Source organism: Centroberyx gerrardi, chromosome 10 (assembly GCF_048128805.1).
Source record: "Centroberyx gerrardi isolate f3 chromosome 10, fCenGer3.hap1.cur.20231027, whole genome shotgun sequence".
Taxonomy (NCBI): Eukaryota; Metazoa; Chordata; class Actinopteri; order Beryciformes; family Berycidae; genus Centroberyx; species Centroberyx gerrardi.
The window spans coordinates 16,341,279-16,355,429 of NC_136006.1; the positions used below are offsets into that span (position 1 = coordinate 16,341,279).

The 14,151-nt window shown below is 39.3% G+C and overlaps 2 protein-coding genes across 2 annotated transcripts; both read right to left on the minus strand.

The window, feature by feature from the left end:
* Positions 1 to 2,200: 2,200 nt before the first annotated feature.
* prkra (protein kinase, interferon-inducible double stranded RNA dependent activator) lies at positions 2,201 to 7,322 on the minus strand. The gene is made up of 8 exons (XM_071902725.2): positions 7,128 to 7,322; positions 5,801 to 5,976; positions 4,903 to 4,984; positions 4,643 to 4,721; positions 4,146 to 4,263; positions 3,944 to 4,038; positions 3,683 to 3,845; positions 2,201 to 3,543 (listed from the first exon to the last, which is right to left on the minus strand). Exons 1-8 carry the CDS (start codon positions 7,178 to 7,180, stop codon positions 3,386 to 3,388), a joined length of 924 nt encoding a protein of 307 aa, XP_071758826.1. The 5' UTR covers positions 7,181 to 7,322; the 3' UTR covers positions 2,201 to 3,385.
* A 462-nt stretch (positions 7,323 to 7,784) lies between these two features.
* casp10 (caspase 10, apoptosis-related cysteine peptidase) lies at positions 7,785 to 13,800 on the minus strand. The gene is made up of 13 exons (XM_078286250.1): positions 13,631 to 13,800; positions 12,522 to 12,808; positions 12,203 to 12,305; positions 11,585 to 11,720; positions 11,365 to 11,450; positions 11,209 to 11,254; positions 10,591 to 10,661; positions 10,433 to 10,463; positions 10,245 to 10,337; positions 9,997 to 10,094; positions 9,764 to 9,884; positions 9,102 to 9,600; positions 7,785 to 8,635 (listed from the first exon to the last, which is right to left on the minus strand). The coding sequence occupies exons 2-13, from the start codon at positions 12,803 to 12,805 to the stop codon at positions 8,452 to 8,454; spliced, it is 1,752 nt and encodes a 583-aa protein (XP_078142376.1). The 5' UTR covers positions 12,806 to 12,808; positions 13,631 to 13,800; the 3' UTR covers positions 7,785 to 8,451.
* Positions 13,801 to 14,151: the final 351 nt, after the last annotated feature.

The window sequence follows — 14,151 nt, forward strand, 5'->3', positions numbered from 1 at the left end:
TCTTATACAACTAGCCAATCTTGAAACACTAGAGCCACCTACAGCTGCTTCCTAGAAAATACAGTTTCTGTTCTTGAGGAAAGGATACCATGTTATGCAAAGAAGAGGTTATTCCAACAGCAACTTCTCATGAGCTATTTAAGAATGTGCTCTCTTTCTCTTTTTTTTCGTAAACGTTTTAGATGTTAAAGCCAAAGACATTTTGGGTATGTAAGATTCATACAAGCATGGAAGCTGATATTTTGAATGTGTCCAGCTCCCCAGAGAATTTACTGCTATGATGTGGGCCTCTGCAAAGCACCAACTACTTTTTTTTTAAAGTTTATATATTCATTGCAAAAAGCATATCAGCTTTACTGTTTTAGCTCATGTCCCATTTTTCTGTAACGGTGTAAGAAAATACACACAAGGGTCCAGAGATTGAAATCAACCCCAAAACAAACAAGTGAAATACTCATGTAGATTTGGATGAGCACATTTAAGTTATGATTTCCTTTGTGAGCGAACAATGAAAATATGTAGAATGAAAACTATGTGAAGCAAAATTCATCTTGTGTGCACTGTTCACGTAGTACTGTAGATTACAAACCAAAAAATGTAGTAACGCTTCTGCACCCATATACTTTTGATTTGATGTACTTTTGTGTACAGCATCTCTTTATTTCCGTTCACATACTCAATGCTACAACTTGTCAGCATCAATTCCACTTGCTGTGCCTTAACGCATTTATTAATGCCTCACAAACACACTACTGACAAGAAACCCCATGCCAAGAAGAAGGTATGCCATTAACAGTCGAACCCAGCACATTCTCCATAGATTCCACTACAGGTTACATAGTGATAGACGGCATATGAGGAACTAGCTGTGGACAAAATGTATCATCTAATGTAAGTCTTTTAGGGAGATGTCTTTACACTGGACAAGGGAAATAATTGTATATCTGAGTGTAAAATGTTTGGAGCGCCAACGATGTTCTGCATTGCTCCTCTGCCCCGACATGTAACCAATGTCCTTTTTGGTGATCACTGTAAATACAGTACATTTACATGATGGGTCACTATTGCAATAGCAGATTCCTTTTCCCCCTACTTCAGTGGACAGACAATGTGATTTCTTTTTTTAAAACACAATTGATTTACACCAGTTCTGTCTGGAGGATAGGGCATTGCATTGCGTAGTGTGGTGTTGTAGATTCAGACTCTGTAGAGGAAAAAAAAAAAAAACATGAAACTTCCTGACGCTTTCTTGTTTCATCACAGTAGGACAGACCGTCATTACCTTCCTAAAGAAGTTCATCAGCTGTTCTACCTGCATGTTTAAAACAACATAGCCTGCCATGAATGTTGCAAATGCCTTACTAAAAGGTTTTGTTTTCTCAATTGGACTTTCATCTTTTTTGTGTTTTCGGACTGACATGCATCACTACGCACTGTCAGCTCAGTTCTTTAAATCCATTTGCTAATGGGTACCTTCTAAAGTGCAATTTTAATAAGTACATATCTTTCCATGAACACTGTACACTGCTGCTACATAGTGCTTGTTCTAATAAAACTGTAAAACTCAACTGAGGTTGATGAGTGTGTGGTTGCTATTAGGACTACTGGCTGTCATTAAAGCCCATCTACTACCTATTGCTGGCATTTTATTCCATCAGGAGGTACATCTAATGTGCTTAAAGCAATTCATGTTATTCATATGATCTGAGAAACCTGAATCACTATTGATAAAAAAAAACATACTCTCTCCCAAAACGCAGAAAACCAACTCTAATCTATGATCTCATTAACAAGTAAAATCCAGAGTGACTCTTACAACAATTAATTAGCTTGGCTTTGTGTGCTTGGACTTTCACATCCACATATACAGTCAATGTGTCCACAAAGTCAGTGTCATATTCAGTCAAAGGATCAACTCAAGTATTTGCCTCTTGATAACATAAAGAGTCTTGACTCTGCGGTCTCCAGCCTTGTAAGATTTGTGTTTTAGTGCACAAATCAAGACTGAACCGCCCCACATTAAAGACAGTTGCCAGTACACAGAACCTGGTGTAACTGTCCCTTGTACTATTTAAGTAGGATGATAAAAACCTGGCTTGGGTTTCATTAGATGTTTCATTCAATAAGGCCCCAACACCGCAACACCTAAATATACATCTTGCTGCTACAAGGGTTCGCTTTATACAGTAGAAGACACCGTTCAGTAAATTTATTAAATATATCACACACTTCACTTTTAAGTACTATGAGGCACACTGCAAATAATGGGATGAGACCAGCAAAATGGGAATACATCAGCAGTAATATTAAGTGTCACACAAAAAGTAAAGTATGAAGCAAATGTCATTATCTACTTTGAGAATCAACCAGATAAAGACAGCTGGGTTCATAGATCGCACGCTGACAGATGGAACGGTAGGTACTGAGGGAAAAAAAAAAAAAAAAAAAAAAAAAAGGTCATTCCAGCCAGCTGCAGATCAAACTGCAGACCATCACTAAAAAAAAAAAAACAGAAGAATGTAAGAAAATGTCAAAATAATAACTTCTGTTTCTCCTTTTCAATCACATTTAACATAGTATTATTAAAACATCTTACGGGTGGCTTTTGTTCATTAATCACCCAGATTAACGAATAGGTAGGAAGCTCTGCAGTAAAGCGAAGTTTAACACCTTCTATCGACAGTCTGTTGACGTACAGCTCAATACATAGCTGGAGAGAAATACAATGTGGACTAAAAAGTACATTGAAAGTACATTGAAAGCTGAAAACCTCTTCACTTGCCCAATATAATAAGGTAAACAGAAGCCAAAACATTTCCACTAAGGTAACATATTGAGCTATAAATCACTGCATGTGGAGTAAATAAGAGATATCACTGCTGCACCCATTTTGTAATAATTATGGTACTAAAAAATATAGAGGAAAAAAAAAAAAATCAAGCACCGTCATAGCTTGAACTAAGCATCTAAAAAGGTAAGGAAGTGTTTTGTACTTTACAGTGTTTTAAGTTTCTATTTCATTTACACATGTACATTTGCTTCAACATTTTGGACATATGAAATAAAACATGATGGCACCCTAACAATTTCATGAAAAAAATTCAATTTGTGATTTGATTATTACACTTGAGAATGCTGACCACTTCAGTTTTTCTCCTCACAAACACTCTTCCAGAAGGTGCATGATTCAGGTCAAAGCACCTTCAATAGCTGCGGAACATCTTCTTTATGATATACATAATTATAAAAAAATATCTTGACCTCAAAGCGTCCATGGATAGGAAGACTAGTGGGAAAAAACAATCTACCCCATCATCATGTCGTTACATCGTATGATATCCCTTACTTTTGCAATGTGGGTGAAACAACTGTAGATTGCGATGGTTTATTTGATGGAGGCCATGATCTTGATATACTGAAGGGCGCTGTGCGCTGCGTCGTTGTGCGCGTTGCCACAGGAGATGCCTGTGCCGTGGCACACAGTGACCGGGGAGGTGGACAACTCCGCCAGGCACTGGTACTGGCCGTTCACCGTCAGCTCATCTGCCAAGCACAATCACACACTTTACAATATAACAGGGACAGCGCTGGTCGTTCGGTTCTCGCCAACGAAAACGTCAAACGCATAGCGATGTCGTGTTTCAATAACTGAGAAACACAGGTGTGGTGTGTGTAATCTTACCAATGTCAAAGTATGTGACCTCGAAGCCCTGCTCCTTCGACAGCTCCAGCATCATCTGGATGTAATCTGTGTTGGGAATGCTCAGCGGGTTTCTTCTCAGTAAAGATATCTTCTCCGCTGACGAGTTCCTTAAATTCTCAAATCGGACACTGGGCTTAGGAGTCTGAAAAGGTCCATTTAAAACAATAAAACAAGTGTAAATGATAGATTTGTGGCTAACTGACGTAAAAAAAAAATGTATATAATAAATATTTGACATACCCATGTGATTTCAGAACAGCCTGACAGACTCTGAAGCTTTGCCACCATCTTCTCTGCAGCTAGTTTTTTTGCTGCCTTTTTCGAATTTCCCACAGCTGTACAAAAACATTAGACTAATTGAACAGCTCGAACAATTTGAAATGGCAGACACTTGTAAATCTATTTAAATCCTTCTATATGACCGTCTCACATGCATCCGTACCCATCTCCGACAGGGATTCCATTCGACAAGTGACCGTGAATTCCCTCTTGTGTGGCGGCCCAGCTTCCATCAGAACTGTGTATTCAGGAAGACGCCATCCTCTCTGCAACGCTAGCTCCTAAAATGAATGGTCAAATTAAGAGACTAAAAAAATAGCACAGGGAGGATAGTAAAGAACTGTATTAGTGTATCGTTTTTTCAGCACCTACGTAATAGCACTGTTACCGTTTTCCTGCTCTGTATGGCTGCATGCTGCCTATCAACCACGTAGAATTAAAGCAACTAAGTGGACTAGAAGTAAATAAATTTAGTTCCTCCGAGTTATGGTTTAGGTTTTTTAGAACTCAATTTTGGCAGCAAAATTCGTCAAACAATTGAATATACACACCTGCTCATATACGCAATCATGTGTACACACGCACACGCACACACACACACACACACACACACAGATTACACAAAAGCAGCACAGACAGTCACGGCTATGATTCAGACACCTGCAGTATCCCCACTGAGTTGGGATGGTCGTTTGGTTCTGCTGCAACACCGTTACTCTCAGACTTCATTTGGAGGTTCCTGTTGGGAATGAGATCAAATCAGTGGCCAAAGATGCAAAAACTTATACTGAGGCTTACTTTGGTGCATCAATTTGCAGAGTGAACTCGCTATAGGCTGTCAGTAATGCCGCCATAGCAGTTTGAAGTGTGTATTGCAACACTGTGGTTCTAGCTAACAGACAGGGTTCGAGCCGACTTACGCTGTTCCAACGTCTATCTGTAGAGCGCTCAGGGCAGCCTCTGCAGCCTGGTGCTTGGCAGCTTTTTTACTGGGTCCTTGACCTGAAATCAGGCAAAATCAAGCGCATGGTACATATTATATAATGTATTACAGAACTAATTTTACAGCCAGATGAAAAGTACAGTAATCTCAAACCACTATGTCTCCCATAATGGCAGTCAGAGATATACCTGTAAGCCAAAGTGAAATTCCTTCCTTTATTATTCTGGCGGCACACAAGATTTCTTGAATCAATTATGCATGTGCCATCCTAGACAAATTAGTAAATATCAATCCTGAAAGGATACAGGAAAGGACTTAACATAATTCACAAAAAAAATGCAGAGAAATCTTGTTGAAGCGAGTTGTTCCCATAAGGCTTTTTCAGAGCACACTGATTTTGTTGGTTGGTTGGCATGTCAAGTGTGGTGATCGCATGTCCACCTTATGTTATTTGTGCAATTTTTTGGTGAATTTTTCAAAATAAACAAACACAAAGGCTACCTCTAGGAAAAGCCAGGGGGAATCTTCAGATTCATGAAGTTGTGTTTTCTTCTCATCCTCTTCTCTGGACCTGCACTGGTCTAAGGCTTGCTTCATCTAATCTGTTACAATTAGCTAAAAAAAACACACCAAAATGGAATATCTCAATATGTAAATGCTCTATACCTAAAGTGAAATACCCCCATTAGAACAGGGCATATAGTGGATATACCTGAAAGGATACTGCAACAACAGACACAACTGACCACACCACCACAAGACCACGGGGACTCGAAAACGTCCTGAATGAGCGGTCCACGATATTCACTGAAAATCAAAGGTTTCATCAGCTGACAGGCTGCTATCAACACAGCAGAGGGAGGACTGCAACATACCTGAGCAGCTAACCTCTCCGATTTTCACACTGAAGATGAAACTGGGTTGGTGAGCCTCCCCTTCAGCCTTCTCCATCACATACACTGGAAGGTTACCAGTTTTGGTGCCGTATTCATGCAGGATTTGTATAGGTGTTTTACCAGAGCTGGGCCTCTGCGGTTGATGTGTATTCAAGCTAAGAACAACCATACACAAAGTTAACTAGGAACATAATGATTGGATGGCTGACATTAAATAATTGTTGTACATATTACCAAGAAGCAAATCACGATTGGTCACAGACTAAGATGTAAAAGATGCCAAATGGTAGACGCTATTTATAGTGTGGGAAAAATGATGCAGCATATGACAGTATTTTTCCAAAAAGACTACTAAATGAAACTCAGAGTATTGTAGCAATATAGAATGTTAGTTACAGGAGATAAAATAGCTTCATTTGTGTCACATCATCTAGTAACTGAATGGTGTTTTGTTTTTTTTACACAGGTATTGACATTTTAGTGCCATATAAACAACTATTTCAGCCTTGTATGGAGGAATAGTTCATTTATGAGGGTTATGGCCATAGCCTGCAGTCTTGATATTACCACACCAAACTAAGATATTATCTACCTAATTGGATAATTACTGCATATCTTATAGGTTGACTTACTAAAATTTGCTCTACTTCCCACTTATTATGGAGTGACAATTTGTCATGTGGTGACGTGGTTACAACGTACGGAACGACTTAAGCTCAAACTGAGACTCATAACCTTATGCTATAAACTGAAAAGTATTAGTCACCGGAAACAAATACACACCGCGTAAATTACATGATGATTTAGCTAACGTTAGTCATTTGGACATGTTAACGTTGCATTGCAGAACACCGACACAGAGGGTTTGGACATCTATCCTAAATTAATCTAGCTAGCTAAATTGGTTAGCTTTCTAACGTTAGCTAGCTAGTGTGAACCGATTGCAATGATGCTAACATTATTTTAGCAGGGTATCTGCAGGTCACTGAAGTTAAATTTGATAAATTTTAATTGCTTTCAATGGCAGTTGGAATAACAGAAGAGCAGTTTACCAACAAAAGATAAAGCCGAAACGTAAAAAAGCAGACCTGTCAGAATATTATGCTATTTCTCGCTAGACAAACAGTAAGTTACACCAACCAAACAACGTGTTAAAAACCTATGGCACTGTAATTTAGACCGTGATTTTATATAATTCACTCGAACGTATTTTCAGAGTTTATAGGCCTGCAGACACCCTGATTAAAGCAGTGGTACTGTTTCAGCTTCAGTGGACAGACACTACAGGTAGAATGAAATGTCTAACCTCGTGTTGAGTGTGGTTCGTATTGCTGTTGACTGATATCCCTCTTGAGACATGTTTCCAATTAACGTTAGCAGCCTAACTGAAGAATCGTTTTGCTGGTAAATGTAAAAACACAAACACTACTTTGAGATATTTTACTAAGTGGACTAATGTTAGCAACTCTTCATTGTAGCTGGGCCGGGAGCTGCCGATTTTCACTTGACAGCTTATCAACATCCGGGTCACCACCGGGGTCAATTTATCACAGTGTTGGAAGAAACTTTACTGCCATCTATTGATGCTGGTATTTCACTTTGGTCTCAGGTGATGAGTTTAAAAACTGTGTAAAAATGTGCTGTGGCTATTAGATAGGCTAGTTAGTATACTAACTATGATCAGGGTAACATGTGACAGTAATATAAATTTTACCCCCAAAAAACTAAACAACTGCAGTCACTGTAAAAATGAATCAATCAGATTACGAATGCTACTAACATTTGAACATAAAGGTCTTTACATTGTAAGATTAGAGTAAAACAAAACAATACTGATGTTGCAGCTTCCTGCTTTACTATTAAATTACTTGATTCACAAATACAAATTTGTCGCATTTGGTGCTTAACTAACATGGCTTTCTGGTGTGCACCAAACTAGATTATGTGTAGAGTGTGTGTGTGTGTGTGTGTGTGTGTGTGTCAGAACCATTGAGTCATTAAGGTAATTTCAAGGTTGTCATGTTTAAGAGTTGAATTAGATTATTTAAACCTGTAGGTTAAAGATCCAGCAAATTATGAAGTTATGAGTGCAATGATTTTAATGGGTTTTTAATGAGTTTTTTCATACATAAACAAATTTAATTAACATGAAGTAGGCCTAAATCTCAAGATATTTTTACAACATTCTGAAACAAATTTGGGAAGACCAGGTGTAAATGTTTTATTCAAGATTTGATGTTTGATTGATGCAAACTTGATGTATTTCAGCTGCTTGAAATGTTCATTGGATTCCTGTCCTGTCACAACTATAAGATTATGGCTAAATTCAATTCTGTTGTATTATAACTTGAAAACAGTAATAATGTTGTGTCCATGTGTTTTTGGATACCATAATGAAAGAAAAATAACATTTTAAAATCAGAAGCATGCTACATTTCATCCTGGATCAATGTACATGATTGGGGTTGTACAATTCATAGAAAATATTGCATATCATGTTTGGTTTTTTTTCACCCTCCGTTTTTAAAAAAATATCTAAATTTTGGGTATTCTGCAATTCTGTAATTTCTTACAAAGTGCCCAAAGGGTTTAAAAATGTAAACAGTGAGTGTATGAATGACGCTCGTCTCTCAGGGATCCGGAGCTGCAGATGCACTAGGCAGGACGGGAGCAGAGGCTTCTGGGACTGGAAAAACCACTTTCTTCCTGAGTGAGAACGTTGGCTGGGGCATCTGCTTCTTCTGACCCCTGGAGTCCGTCTTCTGGCTGACATCCGCATTCACTTTGGTCAGGATAGACACTAGGTCGTACCCTCTGGTGAAAATGAAACACTCAGTGAGATAATGAGTTGCAAACTATCAATGTAACTTGTAATTATTATTAATAAATTATTTTAATTAATTAATTCTAATTAATTTAATTATTCTCTAATACACCTCAAAGGCTTGGAGCCAGAGGGGCGTAAGCAGGTTTTGACAAACTTTACATAAGACCCAAAACAAAAAAGTGGACCTAACTTTGATCAACTGTTGTAAATATCTTTTGATAATAATAATGTCATCATATAAATTCACAAGGAGACACACTACAAACTAGATCTCCTCAAGGGTTTTTACTTGATGTATACAGTAGATCTCCAGATATCCAAAATGTTACGCTCTTCTGCCTCCAAGCCTTTGATATATTTCGGATATATATACTACGGATATATTTCACAGCAATAACTGAAATGCACATCATCTTAGCATATCCATCTATATAGATATTTCCTTTCACTAACCTGGGCACCATCTGGACCAGGTTTTCGCACAACGACTGGATGAACCAAGTGCCTAGCTTCCTGTCTCTGAAGGAGACGAAGTGAGGAACAGTGGCCATGCTCATTAAGAAATCTGCACTAGACGGAATGGAGTCTTTAGGTATGACAGCATCGCTGCAAACAGCGCTGGGTGCAGGGCCGTCAGACTGGATGTGGACCGGCTGCTGCTCGCCGGTGCCCTGGCAGGCCTGGATGAAGAACAGCTTGGGTTTTCCAGTCAGAGAGGAGCACTGCGATCCACTGAAAGGCTCCGTGAGCTGCCTGAGCTGGACGGCCTGGCCGTCCACACCATACACACTTCCCTCCTGGCCGTGGCTGAGAATGCAGCAGACCAGGCAGTCCATCTGACTGTGGTCCCTGCTGCGGAGCTCCTGCACCGCAGACAGCATCTGATCCCTCGTACAGTCATTCTTTATCTGCATCTCAAAGCCCAGCCACTTAAACACACTCTCCAGACTTTCTGGAAGACACAAGAACACACACACACACACACATACACACACACACAGATGCACACGCAAGCAAACATATGCACACGTACACACAGATAAGGAATGGAATATTGGCACAAATTTTACATTTGAGATGGAATTATTTCCAGAATTAATTGAAATTAGCCTCACCTTCATCAATCTGGGTTCCCTCACGATTGTTGAGTTGCTTTACGGAGTCCTTGAAGTCAAAGTTGTTTACTACCAAGCAGACACCTCTCAGTTCTCCTGTCATAGGATACTGTCCCAAACCCTACAGTCAGAAATCAACAAGACAATAAGACAGGATTACACTGTTTTGTTCAGCAGTATTCATACTAAAGCTCAGGCATGAGCAAAGGTATTTGCATAAAGAAATCAGCCACCTCTTCCTTTGTGCTTGTAGTTTGTACTTGGCCAAAGCTCTGGTTTTTAGAGGTCGTCTGGTTTTCTGAGGTCGACAATGCTTCCACATCACGTTTCTCTATGGGACAGATGATCACAGAGTATGGAGGGGTACTGATTAGAAATGCAAAGACATTGATCACATTTGCATAGGAATGAAAATGAGAGATATTCAAGGTTTGTCATGTAGGTCCACCCATAGCTAGGCGCTGGAAATCCTTATAATGACCTTTGGAGACAGCACCATTGCTTGTTTTGGTGCTTAGGCCTCTCAGTCCATGTAGCAGTGCCTCATCTGTAGAACCTGAGGCCTTTGTGAAATCTACGAAGATACAAATACAGAATAGATTAATCTACTGCCCTGTACTTAAATACCAGGATACAGCTGTAAAACAACCAGCCCAATGTCAAACTCACCCAGAGAGGTGTTGGAATGATTCATGGAAGGCTGTGTGGAATACAAAAGGAATTAAAACTGAGGGTTAAAGATGAGAAGGAATGTCACACCTTGCCCTTTTTGTTTATGATATATCCCAGTGGTTGAATATTATGCCGGCGACCTAACAGATTCTCACCTGAGTCAATACAGAGAAGTGGGAAGGTGGAAGAAGAGTTTCACCAGAATAAGAACACTGATGATCAAAACCTTTAGAAAGTACAACATATGTACAGTGTAAGCAGGTTGACGTGTATGTCAATATTGCAGAATATTGAGCAATTCCCATTAAGAGTTGGTGCATGTAAATGTAACGCTACAAAAGCTGGGATGCGCTCATATTCAAAGTATTAGAATCTGGGATATTTGTGATCAGGATATTAACATGCAAATGAAGAGTTTATTCCAAAATGAGATATCCATCATTTGAAAAAAAAACACACACCAACTCTCACAAAATGATTGCTGGCATAAAGCACACTATTAAAGTTAAAGGTAAAGATATACTGTGACCAAGATGACTGTATATCTACACATCTTAATACCTTATAAAATAGCTATGTTTTTGAGGATGGAATCATCTGTGTTTTGAAATATTGACTGAGGAATTTCAGGTTGCAACATTTTCCCAAATTCCAGTGTTTTGGAATGAAACCCTTCATATAAACAACTGATGCAGGATGTGAGCAGCTATCTGGATCACTCTGTGCATGCAAACACACTCAGTAGCCAGACATTTTATAAGAACTCACTTTACCTGATATTTCACATGAGGCAGGCCTTCCAGGAACTGTGGGTGGAGTCTAATAGGAAAGAAGGCAGATGAGAGGGAAGAAGACATTAGACCAGCCATCGCAGAAAGAATAAAGTATCAGTGACATGAGATGTGAGGATGAAGAGATGTTTTTTTTACCAGGTTTGGCACAGAAAGATCAGATACAGATCTTGATCGTGGGGGGCTTGCACACGTCTCTTGGGTTATAGGACCGATGTAAGTCTCTGTAGATAAAATAAAATAATAAACTGTAAAGTGATTTACAGACATCTTTAATCATAACATAATAAATTTGACGGTGACGATATCCAAATTACTCAGCAGTTATAGTAATATTTGAAATGGGAAATTTCTGTACCCATCTGTTCCTTAATCTGGTTGATCGTTTTTTTCAACATGGGACAGACATGCGTGATTATCTCCTCCAGGAAGTCTAGATCAGTGCTGCTAAAGAGAAGATTGCGCTCCATCTCCAGGAAGACTTCCAGTGTAGTCTGAGAAATTAAGAAAATGTACACTAGAGTTACACTAGAGACACTATGATGTATACTGTATGCAATAGTAGAAAACTACAGCTAGCTATAGGTGGGTAAGTTCATCTACCTACCTTTTAATTTGTGAAATTGAGTTAATCTACCTTCATATAAAACTTCATTCCAAATTAAAAGTATACATTATAGTAAATAAAATCAACCTCATGTAAGATGAATGAAAATAGGCATTTTAAAGACAATAAAACATACTATGACATTATAGTGCTGTTGTAAAATATAATTTGTTTATTTATGATGATGGCTGTTTGCATTAACATATTCTCACACCTCTGTGGCTACATGAGATTAGCCTTAACATGACTGACTGGAGTTCATAACGTACCCACCTTTGATTTTACCACTAACTACATCAGTGATTACTACCTTTCATAAAAACAAATTATCCTGGGGTTTAAGGCTTGACATTCTGAGGATGCACTCACTAGTTTTTCCAGTTTTCTACGTGGGAGTTTTTCCTTCAACAAGAACTTGATGTCTTCCAAATCCTTTCCATTAATATCCTCAGAAAGTTTGTATAGCAGCTTCCTGGAATTAAATAAAAGCATATAGATAAATCGGAGAGAGTGGATTTCACTTTTCAAAGGAGGCCTGGACATAGGCCTGCAAATATAGACAATGGTGTTTCTAAGGTCTTTTGTAATGTTATCTTTGCTTACATTCGTCCACATTAGCAATTTCTCTTACATAGTTTCTCTACAAACTAAAACAGCTTCATGAAGTGAAACAGTCTAGGCTTCTCACCGGTAAGGAGAAATGTGGCTCCTGGTTGCAGATAGAATCTGGTTGCTGAGACCGTGTTTACGGACCAAGTCGTGGCGGTTGATGGTACTGAGAAGATCAGCCAGCAGGTCCTGCTGCTGAGCTGAGAGTAAGCCTCGATCCATCAGGAGAGAGAAGAGGTCTTTGGCTGACTGCAGTGAGCTCAGGTCTCGATTCAGGAGTTCAGTGCAAAGAAACACTAAAGCATGTGTGTCATCCTCTCCCAGGGCCTCTCCCACCTGTAACAGACGCTTCTGGAAATCCATTTCCTGTACCAAAAGCAACATGACACATCTTTTTACCCAGTACTGTCACACTCATTCAGATATTTCATACCTAACATCTCTCAGATGATAATCAGTGACCCTGAATAGCAATAAGCAGGTATAGAAAATGGGTGGATTCAGATTGTGCAATAGTTCATGACTCAACACCTCCCTCCCTTTCTTCCTCATTTATTTACTGTAGTTCCTTCCACAAATGAGTGGACACCACCGGAGATAGTCATATTTGTACCGTTACAACCAATATCTATGTTAATACCTATGTTCTCTGTTGATTTGCATCGTGGACATGTTTCTGTGAATTTGTTTGCACTTTGCCCCTTATTTTACCTAAACTTTTTATACCTTTGTGCGTATGAGTGTGTGTGTGTGTGTGTGTGTGTGTGCGTGTGAGAGAGAGAGAGAGAGAGAGAGAGAGAAGCCTAGAGGAAGTCCAGACTGCTCCCTGAAACCGTCCCAAAGGAAAAACAACAAATCACTTCATCTCAAAGTTCACCAGAATAACCTGGCCTCTATGGTCATAACAACACATGTGAAATGTATGCACGTTGATTCTAATGAAAATAAATAAATAAATACAACTATAGACCTTTATTGTCCTGATCTCTAACTGTATTGTTAATACTATCACTGGTGGAGCTGCTGAACATGCCATGACATGTAACTTCAATACTTACTTCAACACACGCCTCGGTGTCACTAATATAGCCACAATAGCCTTGGTTACACTCGATTTTTTCGACTTGATTTAGCTGCTACTACATTTTTCTAGTAAAAAACAACAACAAAAGTCTTGCGCAAGGCTACCTGTTTGAGTTCCCCACAGGTCTGAGATGTGCCACTACCGCGTCCACTTCCACTCGTGAAACATACTCGGAGAAGGCTATTTGTACTTTATATCGTGTTTTATCGCGAACTCGAATCCTTTACAGATCCTTCGGAGCCGTTTTTATGCTGATCCGTTGTCGCGGTCCTTTTCCGAGTCCGTCTGCTGGAGAGGAAATGAAAAACCGAAAGTAAACCAGGAGGGCGCGTGGCCGTACGCATCATACAGGAGATCCCCAAACTTTGAAAACTTTGGAACTAAGGTAGGCTATGACAATTGTGTACGAGGCTTATGTCAAGGACCCCCAAATACAACCACATTAGACCCAACTGTAAATAATAGGATTAGACCATGGACCACCACTTAATAAGTTGGTAAGATGAGACACACACACACACACACACACACACACACACACACACGCACGCACACACACACACACACACACACACACACACACACACACACACACACCTGATAAGATGTTTGTTCTTGGATGTGA

Coding starts and splice junctions, on each gene's coding strand:
- prkra (XM_071902725.2), bottom strand. CDS start 7,180: ATGTCTCAAGAGGGATATCAGTCAACAGCAATACGAACCACACTCAAC. Junction 5,977..7,127: donor CGAACCACACTCAACACGAG/GTTAGACATTTC, acceptor GGTTGTTCTTAG/CTTGAATACACATCAACCGC. Junction 4,039..4,145: donor GGAATCCCTGTCGGAGATGG/GTACGGATGCAT, acceptor GTTTTTGTACAG/CTGTGGGAAATTCGAAAAAG.
- casp10 (XM_078286250.1), bottom strand. CDS start 12,805: ATGGATTTCCAGAAGCGTCTGTTACAGGTGGGAGAGGCCCTGGGAGAG. Junction 11,721..12,202: donor GTAGAAAACTGGAAAAACTA/GTGAGTGCATCC, acceptor TTAATTTCTCAG/ACTACACTGGAAGTCTTCCT. Junction 9,601..9,763: donor GGGAACCCAGATTGATGAAG/GTGAGGCTAATT, acceptor TGTGTCTTCCAG/AAAGTCTGGAGAGTGTGTTT.